Source organism: Pelmatolapia mariae, linkage group LG16_19 (genome assembly GCF_036321145.2).
Source record: "Pelmatolapia mariae isolate MD_Pm_ZW linkage group LG16_19, Pm_UMD_F_2, whole genome shotgun sequence".
NCBI lineage: Eukaryota > Metazoa > Chordata > Actinopteri > Cichliformes > Cichlidae > Pelmatolapia > Pelmatolapia mariae.
Window position 1 is genome coordinate 40180005 of NC_086241.1, and position 18750 is coordinate 40198754.

Sequence of the window (18750 nt, forward strand, 5' to 3'; positions counted from 1 at the left end):
AATAAAACAATTTACTGCTTTTGAGAGCAGGCACCTGACAAGGCACCTAAAAACCCTGGCTCAAACAATCATACTATGATCAAGAAGAAAATCCACCAGGGGCTATCTTGCCTGGTGAGGGACCAGACAAAAAGTGATTGAAAAGAGCCCTATGAGTAGAACAAAAAGGGAACAGTTCACCCTGCCCAGGATAGGGTTACCAGCCCCCCCCCCCAGCCAGGCCCAGGTCTGGTGCTCAAGGGCGGGGGTCTGGTGGCCGAGGCTTAGTCTGGTCTTAGGCCGGTGTTCTGGGAATCCATCCTACCAGAAAAAACATCCTCCTGTAGCCCCACCATGCGCAGGAGGCGCCGTAGCAGTCGGTGGGAACCACGGGCCGAGAGCCTGGCAGACTAATCACCGACTATCAAAACTAGTGATTGGGACATGAAATGTCCCTACCTCACCTCCCGGCTAGATATAGTCGAGCTCACCTCAACGCACGGCTTAGGTTCTGGAACCAGTCTCCTGGAGAGGGGCCATGGTAACCATGGTCTTTTCAATGACCCATGAGGAGCCACCGATCAGCGTCAAGGCAAACAGAAGCTCCGCTTTCGATTAGAGTGACAAACGTCTGATAAGTGAACAAAGAATCTACAATAGTGATGAAGATCGTTAGCGTTCATTAGTCAACTAATACAAACATGTACGGATGCAGAACGAATACATCTGTCAATCTCCCGCTCCCTTCTCCCGTCACTCCTGAGCAAGACCCCGAGATACTTAAACTCCTCCACTTGGGGCAGGAACTCGTCCCTGACCCATAAAAATTACAAACAGAATTGGTGACAAAGGGCAGCTCTGGCGGAGTCCATCACCCACTGGAAACAAGTCTGACTTATTGCCAATATGTGGACCAAGCTCTTGCAATAGTTGTAAAAGGATCGAATGGCAGCAATGGGTCAAACGCCCCATACTCCCAAAGCACCTCCCACAGGACACTCCGAGGGACACGGTCGAATGCCTTCTCCAAGTCCACAAACCACATGTAGACTGCACCAGCTTGTCATAGAAATCAGTGTTACATGAACTCAGCTGTTATTGCTTCAGCCCAATACAAGCCGAAATGTATTTAAAATACAGACTTGGAGTTTAGTCCAACTGTTGAACTTGCATTTGATAATTTTTCACTGAAACTCTTAATATGAGGTCCAAAGTCAAAGAGATTTGGTTGACAAAAACCAAAAGAAACTTATCAGAGCGATAGAAAGAACTTTAGGAATGGCCAAATTCTCAAACAATTCTGAAAAAGGATTTAAAAAAAAAAAAAAGACCACAGAAGACTAGAATGAATGGATGGATGATTGTAGAATTGTTTCTTTGAATAAGAAAATCCCCTTCACAGCATCTTATCTTATCTTATGGTTTACAAAAATTAGATGGTAAATAAAAATCTTCATCTGAGTTTGTTGTAATATAAGATAATCTTTTGTTAAAAATTATATTAAAACCACATGTATTTTACACTATTTTAAATGTATTTATTTTATCTTGAGTCTATGAATTACTACAGCGCCATGCCATATCTAGCTATCATCTGTCAGACATTTATTTTTTAAATACACCTAACCGTGGTGCTTTAAAAACTATATTTAATGTAACTTAAGCTTTTATTGTGAAGGCTGTCCCCGGAAGTTTGTGTGAAACGCGTGAGGAGGCACCGGAAGAGTGGTTTGAGAGCGCTTTATGGGACCTATGCATAGAATTTACAGTCGGTATTAAGATGAGCTCTATCGGGACTGGGGTGAGTGTTTCAGTGCTTTTTGAGAAGAAGCTTTAACTTACGTACACTCTGTTTATGAGTCTGCATTTAGTCTTGTTTTCCGGAAAATATTCTGCTTTTATAGTTCAAATTATGTTCATTCAGTTCAGTCTGCAGCTAGCTAGAGTGTTAGCCTGCTGAGTCACAACGAGGCCTGCTAACAGAAGCTAAACTGAAATTGAAAGTAGTTTAATTTAGTCCCGAGTTAGGATTTCTTTTGTCAATTTAACAATTTATAAGAATTAAAAAAACGTTCTACTGTGGCGTTAATTATTCGTTTTATCACTGTAATTACAGGAATTCACGATATTTATGTGTTTAGATGTTAGGCTCCATCAAACTGGATTTAGAATGACTCAGAATTGCGTGCCAGCTAAATTCTCTCTATGAGAAGAGTAACTTTTTATTTAGTTTATCACTGGGGTTCATTTTATTTAACAAAGGCTTTCTAAAAAAACAAAAAAAAACCTTTATTTTTTTTAACATAAACATTTACCTTGGTACTGTCAGATAACAGGGTACCAATGAGGTGTTTGGTGCACCTGAGGTGAAAGTGAATATAAGTAGTCCAGTTCACACAAAGAATGAAATATACTTTAGTTTCCTGAATTCTACGTGTTTTGGGTAAACATGTAGAATTCAGGAAACTAAAGTATATTTCATTCTTTGTGTGGACTGGACTACTTATATTCACTTTATTGGGCAAATGATGTGCAAATGATTTTAGACTACAAGTCAGTCATCCCTCTTTTTTTTTTTAAATTAATTAAAACTTTAAGGCCACATGAAAGTGTGAGTTTGATTATATACCTGTCCTTTCCAGCTACTAATATCAGTAGTTAGTTTAATATTGGAAGCTGCTATTTCTGTTTTGTCTTGCAGTATGACCTGTCGGCCTCAACCTTCTCTCCAGATGGTCGAGTGTTTCAGGTGGAGTATGCCATGAAGGCTGTAGAGAACAGCAGGTCAGTCTCTATGTTTTTAAAACTAAAACCAGACCCCACTGAATGTGATGTGGTGGGTAAATATGAAGAAAAATTTGTTTTTCCACAGTGTTGATAACCAACTGACTTCTTAACCCAGAGTGCTAATGGTGCTAATAGTTCTGATTAGTTTCCAGACATGTCATGATCAAATTTTCAAGTATGTCTCCATGTTGTGATGTTCAGCACAGCCATTGGAATCCGCTGTAAGGATGGGGTGGTGTTCGGGGTGGAGAAGCTAGTCCTGTCTAAACTGTACGAGGAAGGCTCCAACAAACGCATCTTTAACATCGACAGACACATTGGCATGGTAACCACACAAGCCGTCAAACACATTTCAGGTCTATTCAGCTGTGCTACATAAATGTGTGCATCGGTGCGCAAAAAAAACTGTCCTCATGCTCATCTTTTTTTTTTTTCTTTTTTTTTTGGATAGTGTCAAAAGCGACACTGCCTCATAGATCAGACTAAGAAGACAACCTTTGGTACAAAGTGACAAGCTTTCAGCTGTCTTGGCTAACTTGGTGTCTGCAGCACCAGCTTGATGGTTTTTGTTGTGTGAGCGAGCAGCAGCTATATTCTTGCCTCGATATCAACCTTTGTTGTAGCGTTAATTATATCACGGGACATGCGTTGCTATGACAACGACCATGCACATTAGGTGGTAATTGATTGTAATGGAAAACCCCTTGATCCGAGTCGTGGCGAGCCATGGTGAGTTGATTTGAGTAGTTAGAAGTGGAAAAGGTGCTGTAGAGGGTAGAACCCAAAGTTCCCCAGCATAACATTGCCCAAAGCGTCACACTGCCTCTGCCAGCTTGCCTTTTTCTCGTAGTGTGTCCTGGTGCCAGGTGTTCCCAGGTAAGCCATGCACACGATCCCAGCCAGCCACGTGGTGTAAAAGAAACCGTGGTCCAGTTCTGGTGCTCACATGCCCATGGCCGGCACTTTGAGCAGAGGATGTGCTCAGCATGTATCAGAACCAGCATGAACTGTTTCTGCAGTTTGAGCTACAATAGCTCGCTTGTTGGATTGAAACAGAGGACAGCCTTTCCAGCCCCCCTGTTCCTTCCTTGGACCAGTTGTGATAGATGGATAAATGGTGTAGCAGGAGCTCAGGAGGTGGAGCAGGCCATCTACTAATCTGAAGGTGGTTCGATCCCTAGCTGCTCCAGTCTGCGATCCAAATGATCTCTTGGATGTTGAAGATGCTGAACATACTGAAGCTTTCAATGAGATCGAAACGCTGTTTCTTCTGACCCCCTCCATCTGCAGCTCGCTGTCTCACTTAGAGATGTTTGTACCTGGAAATTGCAGGATATCACTTTCTGAAATGGTCACCACGTTCTGTTTGTGAAACATTTATTGTGACATGAATATGTATAAGTAAAGCTTCTCTCTCAACAGGCAGTAGCTGGCCTATTAGCTGATGCTCGCTCACTCGCTGAAGTTGCCAGAGAAGAAGCTTCTAACTTCAGATCAAACTACGGACACGACATTCCTCTGAAGGTAACGCATCAGCTTCCTGTTGTTTTTTGTTACCATTTTTTTCCTATAATCAGGTATTTTAATTTTGTATTGTCATTATAATAATAATAATAAAATAAAGTGTTATTCATGAAATTCCAGCCGTAAAATAAATAGTAATTATATGTTACTAATAAAACGGGATCTTTGGAATCATAGCTTATTCAGTTTTAAAGTAAGAAAATGTAAAGGGTCACAACAGTGATGGATAAACATTTCAAATGTTACACAATAAGCCGTATTCATATTTGTCTAGTTATTTTGGTAAAGCCAAAAGTTTTGTCCCCTAATAGCTACTGATCAGCTGAGCTAGGAAATCAGTGTTGAGACATCGAATCACAACAAGTAATAAACGGGTACATGAGAGAAGCATAAATTAAAATGAAACATATGTTCACACTTCACCAGGCAACACTTCCCTCCTATTGGCTAATAAGGTGAGCCACTTTAATTTGATTGGAGCCCCAGCTTCCTGTTCTTAGCTGACAGGAGTGGCATCTGGTGTGGGCTTGTGCTGCTTTAACTCATCTGCTGTAGTTGAATGTGCTGTGCATTCAGACATGATCTTCTACATAGCTTGGTTGAAATGACCTTTTGGCATCAACAAGGTATTTTCACCCAGTGAACGTCTGTAAAACGAAGGAGCCCATTCAAATGTGCTACAAGTCTAACTTCCTCCTTTTTAAGCTGCTATTAGGGACTTTGCCTTTGCATATATGGTATCATTTGTTCTTAGTATAGTAGCAGGATTTCTTACAATGCCTCTCGTCTAAAACAGCTGGTCAATTGGTTGATCGATCATATAAAATCATTTTAGCAAATACCATGTGTTTGTTTGTGTCTGAGGCCACAGAATGGGGATCTGAATGGTTTTAATCTAATAGTATTTCCTGTCCTTGCAGCACCTCTCAGACAGAGTGGCCATGTATGTCCATGCCTATACGTTGTACAGTGCCGTGAGGCCGTTTGGCTGCAGGTGAGTTTCAGTAATTATGTTAACATTATGAAAACATGGAGCGGAGCTGCCGTCACGTTTTCTATTCCTTCAGCGTTTTCAAATAAACCCTGAGCTTCTGTCTGACTCCTCCTTCCTGTTGAGCCGGAGTCATTTTGTCTAAAAGACGGTTCAGTCTCCTCATTCACACAGTCACATCAGATAGCATTAAAGTTTAGCTTGGTACCCTTTATGTTGCTACTCGCTCCTGAGCTTTGCTGTCATCCTACGGCTCCTGATTAAACCCTCTTACTAGAAAAGACCGCTGATGCTCCTTTTCATATTGGATTCTTCTAATGTTAGAGCCGTCATCAGTCAAACTTCATTTACAGCTCAGGTGACAAAGTATTGTACAAATATTATAATAATAATTATCATATGTATTATTTTAAAAAATGATCCAAATGTACTACACACATCACAGCGATGACTGACTGAGGTACGTACCCGGCGGGGACTTCTGTGATATCACTTCCTGTTGACTGTCAGACTCCCTTTGCTGTATTTACCTTAAACTCAGGGACACGCCCACAAATACACAACTTTCATGTGCTAAATGGAAAAACTGATTTAGGCCTGACAGATTCAAAGTTGTAATTGTTTCAAGTTCAGGTCTGTGTTCCTTTCATTGTCAAAGATCAAAGTCATGATGTGTTCAGGACCACAGCTCAGTGTTGTGTTCAGAGTAAACAATTAGTGTTGTGCTGTGTACAGTTAGTTGGTTACCTGTGTGGATGTGCATGTCAATAAAAGATGAGGATTGTGAGGTAGATCAGTGACAGAGAGAGCCTCTCCTTATGGAAATGTATGTTTTCCTCATTTCCATTTTCACACTTGACCTGGAATTCTTTCCCATTGTGAAGGATTCTCTCATTCTTAAGTGTATCTTTGAGAGTCGAGAGAATTTCTCCAGGCCATCAGGGTGAGGAAGCATATAGGGGGAGCAGCATATAGTTCACATACAAGCCTTTATCAAACAGTTGGAGGTCATTTAAATTAACAACTTGCTCCAGAAATGGATTTTCTTATTTTTTCCTTTGGTGTTTATTCATCTAAGTCAGGGGTCTCAAACTTAAATGATTGGTCCTCTCCTTCTGGACAGACACGTGGCAGCACTTCTGTTGTCATTGTGTTCGTATGTAACAAAATCAAACTGCAGACATAAGTGTACACATTAGTGTGCGACTCTGTCACTGAACTAACACAGCCAATCCCTCAGCATGTTTGTTCTCTCTGCTCATGTTGCCTTCATATTAAATCATTTGAAGAATTTATTTTAACATTGCACTCAACAACAAACAAATCTAATGCAGTTTGTCACTTCAAGGGACAAACTGCATTAGATTTCTTCACGTCAATATACAGGCTGCAAGTGGCCCCTGGGCCACGACTTTGAGAGTCCTGGTCCAAGTTGTTCTGGTGTCTTACCTAATTTTGGATGTATGTGCCGTTGAGATGTCTGCCTTCTCTTGAATATATGGATGTTCACATTGTAATGGTTAAAGCAACAAAATATCCATTTTAAAAACTCTAATGCAGTTAGGATAATCACAGGGTTACCCAAAATGTATAAAGGATTCATGTTTTATGTGGGAGGTATTTTTCTCTTTGTTGTAAACATCAGCCAACCAAAAGAAAAGACTTTCTGACATTTAAAAAAAAAAAAAGAAAAAAAAAAGAAAATCTCAGGTCACCTCTTGAATTTGAGTTTGAATGAAGTGGACAGGAAGCTGTAGGTTCAGGAACATGATAAATGAAATGTATTGTTGTTGTTGTTGTTATTATTTATTATTATTATTATTATTATTATTATTAATCATGGTCCCCCTCCTTCACTCTAGGAGCACAGTAATAAATCGATGCCTTCATGTCTGTGTTCTGGTTGTTTCTCTTTCAGTTTCATACTTGGCTCATACGACAAAGACGATGGTCCCCAGCTCTACATGGTCGACCCGTCCGGCATCTCATACGTGCGTTTGCTCTCACATCTGTATATGGTGGGGACCCAGGTAGAACCTTGGTTAAAGCAGCAGTAACAACACTGTGTGTGTGTGTGTGTGTGTTTGTGCGCAGGGTTACTGGGGATGTGCCATCGGAAAGGCAAAACAAGCTGCCAAGACTGAGATTGAAAAACTGCAGGTGAGTCTGAACCTGCAACATTCACATGAGTCCAGTTTAGTTCTGTTACCACTCTTATTCTAGATCCAGTTCTTCATCTGTTAAATAACCACGACTTTACCTTTAGCACTAACAAATCTTTAATAAGATCAGAAAGATTGTCTGTTAATGAAGACGTGTCACCTTAATACATGTGAGCTGGTGGCATCAGTGTCTGTAAAGCAGCTGATCCTGACCTCAACTGTGACTCGGGTTAAAACAAAGTCAAAAGGTTCAATTTAATAATGTTTGAGGTTCACGTAAAAACAGTTTCAAGTAGTTTCAAGATGTAATTTTCATATTGACCTTTTTAACCGCAGCCATAAAAGGCTGATGAGGTATGTGTCGAGTGACCTCGACCTCAAGGTCAGGATGAGAACGCCAAACAAAATCTCAGACAGGTTTGAATCCTGGTGACTGTCACTGCAAGGTCAGAGGTCAGTTTTTCTGAAATCACCTGGGATTTTCACATTTCTTCCATAGCTGCATCTACTGGGAGCTGAAGCGTAGCACTGGCACCACCAGTATATTTAAAAAAAAAAAAAAAAAAAAAAAAAAAAGTTTTTCTGGCATTTTTTTTTTCTTTTTTTTGGACACATTTTCCAACATAATTATTAAAGAAATGTCTATTTTCAACCTCTTCTTTACAATTCTGAGATCTGCATATTTTGATTGCTTATTTTTTCTTTTAAAATGTAAAACATTTTCTGCACATACTTCACTGACATTTTAGGAATGTTTAAAGGCATTTTTACATGTTTAGTTAAAAAAAAACATTTTCAATTACATTTCTGATATTTCTGGGAAATTTGTGTTGTAAAAGAAAAAAATCAGATTAATAGTTAATGAATAATATTAGTTTCCTAATCCAGATCAGTGTGTCTGATACTATCTTTGCTTTTTCCCTCTGTGTCTGTGTGTGTCTCAGATGAAGGACATGACATGCAGAGAACTGGTTAAAGAGGTCGCCAAAATGTGAGTGAGCAACTTCCAAACTCATTTTTTCTAAACTCCTGAACTGTGTCACATGTAAGAGAGGTGTGTGTGTGCGCGCGCGTGCGCGTGCAGAAAATGGGAACTAAAGCTCCCATGTCATGTAGTGCAGAAAAATTGCAAGTGAACTGTGTAAAGTGCAAGTCTAAAGTACATTGCACACGTGTATCTGTATTTTGCCTAAAGTCTGTTGTATTTTGATGTTTGCAGAATCTACATTGTTCACGATGAGGTTAAGGATAAGGCTTTTGAGCTGGAGCTCAGCTGGGTTGGAGAAGGTAAGAACCATCAGTGCTCTGCTTCTTGTCCACTCGTTTGTCTGTCTCTACTTTTAGTGTGAAGCTTCTAGACTTAACAGTGATGTCAGCTGACGCCTTCATCATGTAGGGATGATGACAATCCAGAAGGTTTCGCTCACTGGACTGAGTTCCTGTGATGTCACTGCCTCTTGGCTGTCTGACCAATCCATGAGCTGCACGCAGCCACATTAAACTAATGAGACAGACAAATAAAGAAGCATAACATGCAGAATAATGTTGAGCTTTAAGACAAGCTGGAAAAAGACTCCAAGTAATTCTTCATTAGTACTGTGGTTGCCATGGTGACATGTGTTCTCTTACAGTCACAAATGGACGACACGAGTTGGTACCCAAAGATGTCAGAGAGGAAGCAGAAAAATATGCCAAGGTGGGTGAAAATCCTTTGTAGCAGATAGAGACGATACAACACAAACAGATGTAGCCACTGTGACGCTGCTCTGATGTCACCCGTTGGCGTCTGGCCACAAACGTCTCGGACGGCTGGATCTCACAGCAGATATTAGATGTCAGACTGTGGAGGGCTTCATTTTAACCATTGTGAAAATCTAACAGTTGGAGAAGCTGCATTCTTATTAAAGCCTAAATGTGTGAGCTCTACAGTAAATGTATTCCCACACACTTGTTAGGAAGGGAGAAGTGATCCATACAGACCAAAACAGTTTTTTATACAGAGGTAGAGACACGCCGTGAACTTGTACCTAATAACGTGCGAATGTGTAAGGATCGACTCTTTAAGAACCAGCCTTCATTTTTACGACTTTGATATTCATGTCTGACTTGAGTAGAGAACGTATTTCCATAGTCGTTCTACTTTCCTGTGGTGGGCAGTACATTCAGGTGATTGCTTTTTGTGTTTCAGGATTCTCTGGAAGAAGAGGACGACTCAGATGAAGACAACATGTAAACTCATCCTCTGCTGACGGGCGCATCTGTTTCTTTTGTTGGTTTTATAGTTCATAAACTTTCACATCTGTTGTCTTGTTTTTGGTTTGAATTTCAGCTTTAAAAATAAAAGTTGAATGAAAGTTCACACTACTTTTTTTTGGGAGAGTGTTGATAAACAGTGATTATAAATCTGTCGTGACTTGGAGAGAACCCAGAGGTTTGTACAATGTACAAAAAAACATTAGGGATGAGAAACTATTTAAACTAAAAACTGATCTTTGTCAAAGTATTTTATCCAAACAATCTCAAACGCACTGAAACTTTAAAACTGCCGTATTCCACCTTTCAAATATACTTTTTTGCTGCAGAACAAACAGTTTTCAGTGTTTCAGTCAGCTGATTGGTTAAATAAACACAAAAAACAACAATGGAAAACAAACTTGTTTGCATTCAGAGCTCCAACCACATGAATATTATTAACTAGTGGTTTTATAGTAGGTTTCTACAAGACCTCCATCACAAAGTGAGGTCATTTTGAACAAAGATATTTCACTTTCTAAACTAATGAAAAATGAATGCAAAATACGATTAGCAGGTCAAATGAGATGTTTTAATGTCTTTGGGGTGTTTTTAACAATAAATAAAAACAAACTGTTTTGTATTTATACGTGTTTGTTGTTTGGTGGCCTATGATTTGGTGTAGTTGGACCTATGACAGCGTCACTTTCTCTGTGACCACCACGACATGATTGTGCTGTCTTCCTGTGGCGTCGGTACGCCAAACAAACGCCTACCGTTTTGTCTTTGCAGCTCATCTATCCGGTAAAGCTGTCAGTGCCAAAGGCTGTAGAGCGTGGTTCATACAGTGACGTCTCAGATGTGGAACCAAATCACATTTAATAAAGTGTGCACTGTATGTTCTCAAGTCATGAGTTACCAGCGAATTAGGAAGGGGCAGGAGACGGCCTCTTTGATTTCCGCGTACATGTGAAAACACTGCATATAACAACAGAAGGACACGTAAGTACGTCATAAAGCGCCTTTTCCCGGTTGTTTCGATCGCTGTTACCGGCAATACAAAGCGGTCACAAACCAGCGCCCGCTGCTTGTGGTTATGTAAAAATCCGTATAAACTTTATGTCTGACACAATCGTGCGTGTTATTTTTCTGCTCAGCCCAGTCGACAAACAAGTAGTATGAACTGTGAATTGAATATGGTGCTCAGAAATCCAGCACGGGAAGGCTTCCTGTTATATCGCTACAGACGAGGAAGACCGCTCCGCCAATAGAGACGCGCTACAGCCAGGAACAAAGCGTGGACGGCCAATTGTGATCGCCGTGTGTATTTTTTTCTATTGAACTCGCTTCTGATTACACCACTGGCCAGCAGGTGCCGTCATTTCCCTAGTGGCGCCGCGTTTGTATCAGCCCATAGCGATACCGCGTGAAGACTGTCCTATTGAAATTGAGAAATCGATCCACCAATCAAATTTCTGTGTTGCGACCACTGCTGTCACCACAGCCAATCGTGTTCTCAGGAAACGGAGCTTGAGGCTCAACAGCTTGTTGTTCGTATATTGCTTTGCAGCCCGAGCGAGAGGGGAAGCTGCTGTGTCCGTGAATGTAAGTATAAAACCTTCATATTTTGCCTAGAACAAAGCTAAAACTTTGAACAGTTTAAACTGTCTGTAGGCCGAGGGCAGCTGGACGTCAGCGTAGAGACCGGGAGATGTCCGTTTGCTCGCTATTCGTCGGAGCTGTCTGAATTGAATGGCAGTCGGGTTGTTTTTGCACTGAAGAAATGTGAAGCTCCGGCGCCTTTGTGGAGGAACCGTTTATTAAATAAATAAATCTACAGCAGTTCTCGTTACGTCTAGTGTCACTGATTCACACTGTTTAGTAAAAACTTACTTTGACCTCGTAACCAAGTGGGACCTAGAGTGGACTCTAGCTATGCTGCTCATTTGCTAGCGGACCGTTTAAATCTCCGTAACTAGCTAGTTGAGTCGCTAGTTAGCCAACTAGCTAGACGTAGCTACGAAGCGAAGAGCAGCTTGTCCCGTTCGCCCGCTGTTTGGACTTCGTTCGTCTTGGCATTCGGTTGTGTGGTAGCAGCTGGTCGCTAGCAAGCGGATTTGGTGTGGATGTGATACAGTTAGCCCAGCTAGCTGACATGGCAAGCTGTGATGGCGACGTGACTCACAGGGGCTGGGAGCGGAGCGGGAAGAGGCGCCCCTCTCCGGCCCCGCTCACGCACCGTGCCCATCACCGAGCTACCACCGACGCTTCTTCAAACCGGGGACCCGGTGTTCACTGGAAGTAAAGGTTACTAGCTAAATTTTTGCGAGCTGTTTGGGCCACATATTTGAACTGATACGAGTAGGCAGATTTGAGGGAAGGGAGGGAGTGGGTTGACCGAGCTAGAAAAGAATGCCTGAGCTAACACAAGTGAGTGGCTAGTCGGTTAGCTTAGCATGATTTTCAAACTGGACTGGTCTGTTTGACTCTTTATGCCCTGTTTGTCCTCAGTGCCACCGCAAGCTTTAACCTCATCTGTCGGCTCATTGTCTTTCAGTGATCCCAAATCTTTCGAGCTGGACTCCCTCAAATAGCCGAGAAGAAATGAAGGTGAGTGTTTGACCTGCGACACAAACTGAAGATGGTGTTCTCGGTCTAGCACCATGTCTGAACCCTACTCAGAGACCCAGATGGAACCAGACACAGATGACTTAAACTGTGCTTTTCCAGTTCCGACTCCTGTGTCGGTTTATCGTTTTTACATGCAGATCTGTGCTGTGGTGTTATAGTGATGAGCCAAATGTTTATAGTCCTAAGCAGGATTCAGACAATTGCTGTACAATGTAAACACATTTCCACTGCTTTGTTAGAGACAATGTTGTAATTAAAGTTAGGACTGTGTGTCAGATGTAAATAAAAACAGAAGACGGTGATTTGCAAATTATTTAAAGACCCTTTTTTAATATTCCAAAGACCACTCATCCCTTTGAGTTTTTTTTGGTGGGGGATTTGTTTGGTTTTTGTTTTTACCTAAAAATATGATTGATTTAAATCAGATGCAACAACATTATTATTCCTGTAAAACTGCATGATAAAGGATCAGGAGCTATGACAAGTAGCACTATATAATTAGCTGTTTGGTGACCGGCTGCATATTTAGACAGACAGACTGAAACACCTAATTAGTACATGTCTTATTCTGGTTTTTAGATTGATTAGTTTGATTTGCTGTTATTGCCATTAATAAAAAGCTAATTACTTTCACTCAAATTATGTATCTGGTAGGAAAGTTATCTGATGTTTGGGGTTCTTGGAAGAAACATTTCTGAACCAAACTGATTACATCAAGAGTTAGATGAAAAGTGTCAACACAACTGAGACAAAATGAACATGTAGGCAGCAGCTGATGTTTAGAAAAAGGTAAGCTGGTAAGGGTCGAGATGAGAAACCACTTCACACAAATGGTCAGTAAATAGGATGATCATGTAAATAGGTACGTCAGTAATCAGTTTTTAAAGGATCAATTTCCCTAAAACTGGAATTAGACCCAGGACTCGTGGATGTGCTCTCCAGGCTTTTGACAAATGACAGACTGACAAAGTGAAACCATCACACAAACTTCACAAATGTAACTCAAAACAGTTTTGAGAGCTGCTGCTTATGTGTGTGTTTGTATTGGCATTTCAGGTAGCAGACGAGCCTGCCTACCTGACAGTGGGGACTGATGTCAGTGCCAAGTACAGAGGAGCCTTCTGTGAGGCCAAGATCAAGACTGTTAAGCGCATGGTGAAAGTCAAGGTAAGATTAGCAGAAGTTTCATCCTCATAAGCATCAGGAGTTGCAAAGGACCACAGTCTGGTCTGTCAGTGTTTCCCCCTTAATATCATTGGGTCACTGTGCTTTCTGACCCTGAGTACATGTCAGACACAAACGGGGTGGACTGATTTTTCAAAGGAATAGTTTTTAATTAATTAAGCTTTCAATTCTGCTTAACAGTGGCCTACTTACCACAGTTCCTTCAAAACCTGGATATGAATCTAGTCCTGTGTTGTGAATGTGTTCCACTACTTACTTCATGGTAAACAACGTGTCCCATACCTCTGTGAAGAAATCAGATCGCAGCCTTTCAGTATTGGGGATGCACCGATTTGGCCAATGACCAAAACAACTTTTTAATGTTTTGTTTCTGTTGTAAGGCCTTTTCCCTGTCATTGTGTCATTTAAGTAATTAATCAGAGCTTAAGAAGTGTACGACAGCTTCCAGTATTAAACACCATCTGGTTGATAGCAGTCACCAGGCTGATGTCACCTGACAAAGATGTACTGCCAGTATCATCTGTTCCAATACTGTTGCCACCAGCTGTGTGAGTCTCAGTATACCTGGACACCTGCTGATGTAAAGTTTGTTTAGATGTAACACATTAAAGCCATAAACTGAATGTAGACGGTGGATATAACCACCAGTTTATAAAAGTGGAGCAAATGCAGAATTTATTTATATCCGCTTTAGTTGTGGTGACATCACAGTGGCTGTGCCCACGTCTTTTATACAGCACAGTTACTGCTGACTAAAGTAACTTTGCTCTTCCCCTATAGCAAATACTGCAACAGTGTGCTGGTACGTCTCTCACACACTGTGCCACAACAAACCCACAAGTCTTGTAGGTAGGGATGGGGATTGATAAGAAGAAATTCAGATTCTGTTATTGCTTTGATTCCTTATAGACGAGGTGGCAAAAGTACAGACATTCTGTACTTGAGTAGAAGTACAGATACTAGTGTTAAAAAAATATTCCAGTAAAAGTGGAAGTACTGATTAAAAGTACAGGCTCTGAAATGTAAGAAAGTAAAGAGTAGGTCTTTGGAGGACGTTTTGTGCAAAGCTAACTGAGCTATGTGCCTTAATGCAATGATAAAATAATATTAGAAGATGAATACAAACTGTTAGTCTCATTTTTAATTCTAATTTTACTCTGCTTCAATCAGAAGAAAAAGAAGAAAAATTTATTTATTTTTTTTTTTAATTTTCGTGTCCTACATTGCAGAGGGTGACTTTGCTCCTGTATAAGAAAATGAGCACAGTCAGTTGTTAAAGTGGGATTCAGCAGGTGGGGGAACCCTAAAATCGGCTGTAGTGGCTCAGTGTGGGAATCGCAGTCATTTCTATTGAGATCTCCTGCAGACTGTGATCAGCTGATCTGGGCTACTGCTGCTCTGAGGTTTACTGCTCTTTGTGGATGTATACACCTACATCTGTGAAGTACAGCAGCTGCACCTTTAGCTAGCAACACACCGTGAGACAAACTGCAGACACAAACAGTTTGTGTGTTTGCTGATAAAAACGTTGCATTTGACATTACCCCCCACTTAAAAAAAATTACTCCCTTTATGCCCGCCCCTCTGTTGTAGCGATAGCTAGATGCTGAAGTGCTCACTGACACCTGCAGTCGCGCCGGTTCTGCCAACCAAAAAGAAAAACACCGGCCAACTTGATTTCCTGACTGTGTTACACATCATCAGGTTTCATGTGACATCCCCTGGAGATTAGTATGGGAACGGGACCGCCTTTCATGCGTTACTGTTTAGGCTCAAATCAGCTTGATGGCATGCAGTGACGTGAATAATAACTCTCTGCAAATTCATTAAACCTAAAGTAACGAGCCTGTTCTACAAATATCTGTAGAAAGTACAGATACTTGTTTAAAAATGCAGGAAGTGAAAGTAAGAAGTTGTCCGAAAAATAAACCTTTCATTTGTGCAAAGTAACTGCCTGCTGTGAGGTCAAATGTTTTACTGTTGGAGGCATTTCCCCTCTTTTTTGTGATCAGTGTAGGGGTGATTACTGAAAAAACAGTTCTCGATTCCCGTCCCTGTTTGTGAATGTCACACACAACTCACTCACGTGTGCTTATTTGTTAAACCTAAAAGGTAACATGGCAACTGCCAGTTTTTATTTTGATACCATTCTTGTATTTTTGAGCCTGGATGATCATTGACAGCAGCTCTTCCTGGAGTTTATTCTAACATTAGACCAGGATTTCTAGCAGTGTATTACTTGAACATCAACCTGTTGGGCTTACACACCAGGGCTTTTATTTACTTTACAATGAGGCTGCAGCCATTCATTTAGGAAGTTGTCTTATTAACTCACTGCTTAACTATTTCATTCAAATGTGGCAGATGTTTTACTCATTAGGCTTATATCGACCCACTTTTTTGCATGCAGGCCAAGTCTTTCATCCCATAATGCGTCTGTGACTGTCACCTAAGAGATCTGAGTTTGCAGAAGACAGCCAGCTGTGGGTGTCCTATCATCAGAGGACATGTCCAGCTTAAACAGTTAACACATTGATGTAATAATAGAAATCATTAAGTGATACTCTATATTAGGGAAATGGAAAGAATGTTATGTTGCCCAAAAAACCTTTGTCAGTTATTAACATGAACTAAGTAGTAACTGCTGATTGTAGCAAAGTTAGAAGGAGAACAAGTTCTCTACAAGAATTTGTTCCAAGTACACCTATAAGAACCAGTTCTCCGTTCCCGTCCTTGAGCTGAGAAAGTCGCTGTTGCTGCCGACTGTCTCACCCTGGACAGCACCTGTTCAAAGCCGTGACCTCTGGCGTCAGGAACAGCCAGGCCGTCAGAACACTGAGGGCTAACGTAGGTGAATGGACCTGGTGAGCTTCATTCACCAGCCCCTACCTGCAAAATCCCTGTGTGACATCCAGTATGATGTCCTTACAATGCTCCTGTATGTGACATTACATCACAGTGCAAAACACTAGCATATCGTGGCTCAGTATTCAGTATCACTCACAGTCCATGGCTACCAACAAATGTAATATCCTTTTATCCTTTTAGCAGAACTGTATTTTTATATTTGTTACTTTACTATTTTCTGTATTTTATTACATTTGCGATATTATTATATTTGCTAGTTTATTCTGTAGAGTGAAAACATGTAACAATGCATTCATGCAAGTCTGCTGAAATGTAAGGACGGCAACAATAAAGGAGTCTTTACTTTTACTCACTGCACACCAAAAACCATGTCGCTGCTGCTGGCTAGTTGTGCACCTCTCGACTTTTGTAGCCTGGTGCGTGCACCGCAACCACCACAGCCCGGTTGAGGACACGAGTGTGTGACCGTGTCAGTTTTATTGCCCTTTTAATGATGTTCCAGTACAGAAGCTAAAAGATGTATGGATGTGATGTTGCACCAGTTTGAAAACTTGACTCTGTGGAAAAAACTTTGCTAAAAAACACTCGGCAAAGTCTTTGCTTCCAGTTTTCACTTCTCTTCTCGTCCTATGTCAATGCTGACATGACGATATTGCCTGAGTGGTGATGCCAATAGACAGTTTGTTTGTTTTTGGGTTTTTTGCTAAATCTTCCTGTTATTCAATCATCTGTGCATGTGCTCCAGCTTCAGATTTCTTGTTAGGGACATAAAGAACAGGGTGCTTCAGCTCATCTTATCCTGGTTTATTTATTTTTAACATTTAGGGGGAAAGTCTTGTGGCATCATTGTTTCTTCATCTCTGTTCAGAAATCATCAGTATTCTTGGTGTCTTTCTGTGTCTTCAGGTGACTCTAAAAGGTGAAAGTACTTCCCAGGTAGTGCAAGACGACCAGGTCAAAGGATCTCTGAGGGTAAGATGATCATGATGTTTATTGCTACTGGTAATTTTGACTTTTCAGATTTGCTTAAGTCCTCTTTAATTTAATGTTCACAATTAAACCACACAGATTAAATGTAAAGCTACCTGATTACTGTCATACAGATGGCCATGGGCTAAAATGTGTGGTGGCAGCAGTATGATCTAATTCAATATTAGCCTAATACTGACCCAGAAAGCTGGATCAGATGTATCAGATATCAACAATGAGCCAGGGACAAAAAAGATTCTTCGATATCAGGACATAATGAAAAACAATCTAGACCAGGGGTCTCAAACTCGCGGCCCAGGGGCCACTTGCGGCCTGTATATTGATGTGGAGAAATCTAATGCAGTTTGGCTCTTGAAGTGACTTTTTCCCAAAACTGCATTTTAAGAAATATTTGTGGGTATTTTCTTGTTGGTTTGTTTTTGTACTACTTGAGCACTAAAGTGGTGCTCCAGTGAGATGACAGTGCCAGCAGTGGCCCACATGCCATTTAAGTTTGAGTCCCCTGATCTAGACCTAATGGCTCTTAAAATTATGCTAATGCAACCTCAGGTGACTAACAACATGATATTTTATACTGTGTCAATATTTAACAAAGACCTAAGTCAGAATACAGAATACACTAGTGTGTGTGGAAAATCTCAGCCCATGATTGAATAGTGGTGCAGTGGTTAGCACTGTTGCCTCAGCATAAAAGCTCATGGGTCATAACAATAAAGTCGACCAAATCTTTTTAATGTCAGGTTAAATGAGTGGTAACTGAGAGCCGCAGTTGCTGTGAAGAAGCAGGGATTGGTACAGTTTGGCCTGTAAGGCAGGGTTCAAAGGTCAATGCCATACTCTGTGCCCTGTAGCTGTAAATAAACATTGCTTAGTGCAGGGGTGTCGAACTCCAGGCCTCGAGGGCCGGTGTCCTGCAGGTTTTAGATCTCACCCTGGGTCAACAAACCTGATTCAAATGATTAGTTCATTACCAGGCCTCTGGGAACTTCAAGACATGTTGAGGAGGTCATTTAGCCATTTTAATCAGCTGTGTTTGATCAAGGACACATCTAAAATCTGCAGTACACCGGCCCTCGAGGCCTGGAGTTCGACACCTGTGGCTTAGTGGATCAGATAGCAGTGCAACCTTCTGGTAGTTTGGCTAACGCGAACACAGAGGATGGCGGGAGGGAGAAGGACTGCAGTACTGTTTTTGCCCACTAGGTTGGTGTGTCCCAATAGCTCTCATGAAAACTATGGATTACAGTGTAAGGGAGGATTCAAGGACACCTTAATCAAAAAATGCTTTATTAATAAAGTTTTAAGCCTAATCTCAAAAGTTAAAAGGCTGTCTGTCAAATCCAAAGTGGTTCCACCAAAGAGGGCCCCGAAGGCTCTGCCTACCATTCCACTTTTAAATAC

At 41.1% G+C, this 18750-nt stretch overlaps 2 protein-coding genes and 1 non-coding gene across 4 annotated transcripts in view; all 3 read left to right on the forward strand.

Moving 5' to 3' along the window:
- The first annotated feature begins 1671 nt into the window (after positions 1-1671).
- On the forward strand, positions 1672-9802 carry psma3 (proteasome 20S subunit alpha 3). The gene is made up of 11 exons (XM_063499158.1): positions 1672-1780; positions 2681-2763; positions 2968-3091; positions 4189-4290; positions 5211-5284; positions 7200-7272; positions 7376-7441; positions 8388-8434; positions 8663-8730; positions 9075-9139; positions 9632-9802. Exons 1-11 carry the CDS (start codon positions 1760-1762, stop codon positions 9674-9676), a joined length of 768 nt encoding a protein of 255 aa, XP_063355228.1. The 5' UTR covers positions 1672-1759; the 3' UTR covers positions 9677-9802.
- Positions 8837-8916, forward strand: LOC134646461 (small nucleolar RNA SNORD53/SNORD92). The gene has a single exon (XR_010096703.1). It is a non-coding gene; the product is annotated as a small nucleolar RNA SNORD53/SNORD92 (small nucleolar RNA).
- A 1397-nt stretch (positions 9803-11199) lies between the features above and the next one.
- arid4a (AT-rich interactive domain 4A) overlaps positions 11200-18750 on the forward strand; it is a 38023-nt gene continuing 30472 nt past the window's right edge. The window contains exons 1-4 of one of the 2 annotated variants that reach the window (XM_063500150.1): positions 11200-11280; positions 12233-12285; positions 13363-13473; positions 17266-17331. In XM_063500150.1, the coding sequence (XP_063356220.1) occupies positions 12280-12285; positions 13363-13473; positions 17266-17331 (183 nt within the window). In that variant the 5' untranslated portion in view covers positions 11200-11280; positions 12233-12279. Of the gene's footprint in view, positions 11281-11781; positions 11983-12232; positions 12286-13362; positions 13474-17265; positions 17332-18750 lie in introns of those variants that run through there. The other variant, XM_063500151.1, reaches the window with a different exon arrangement.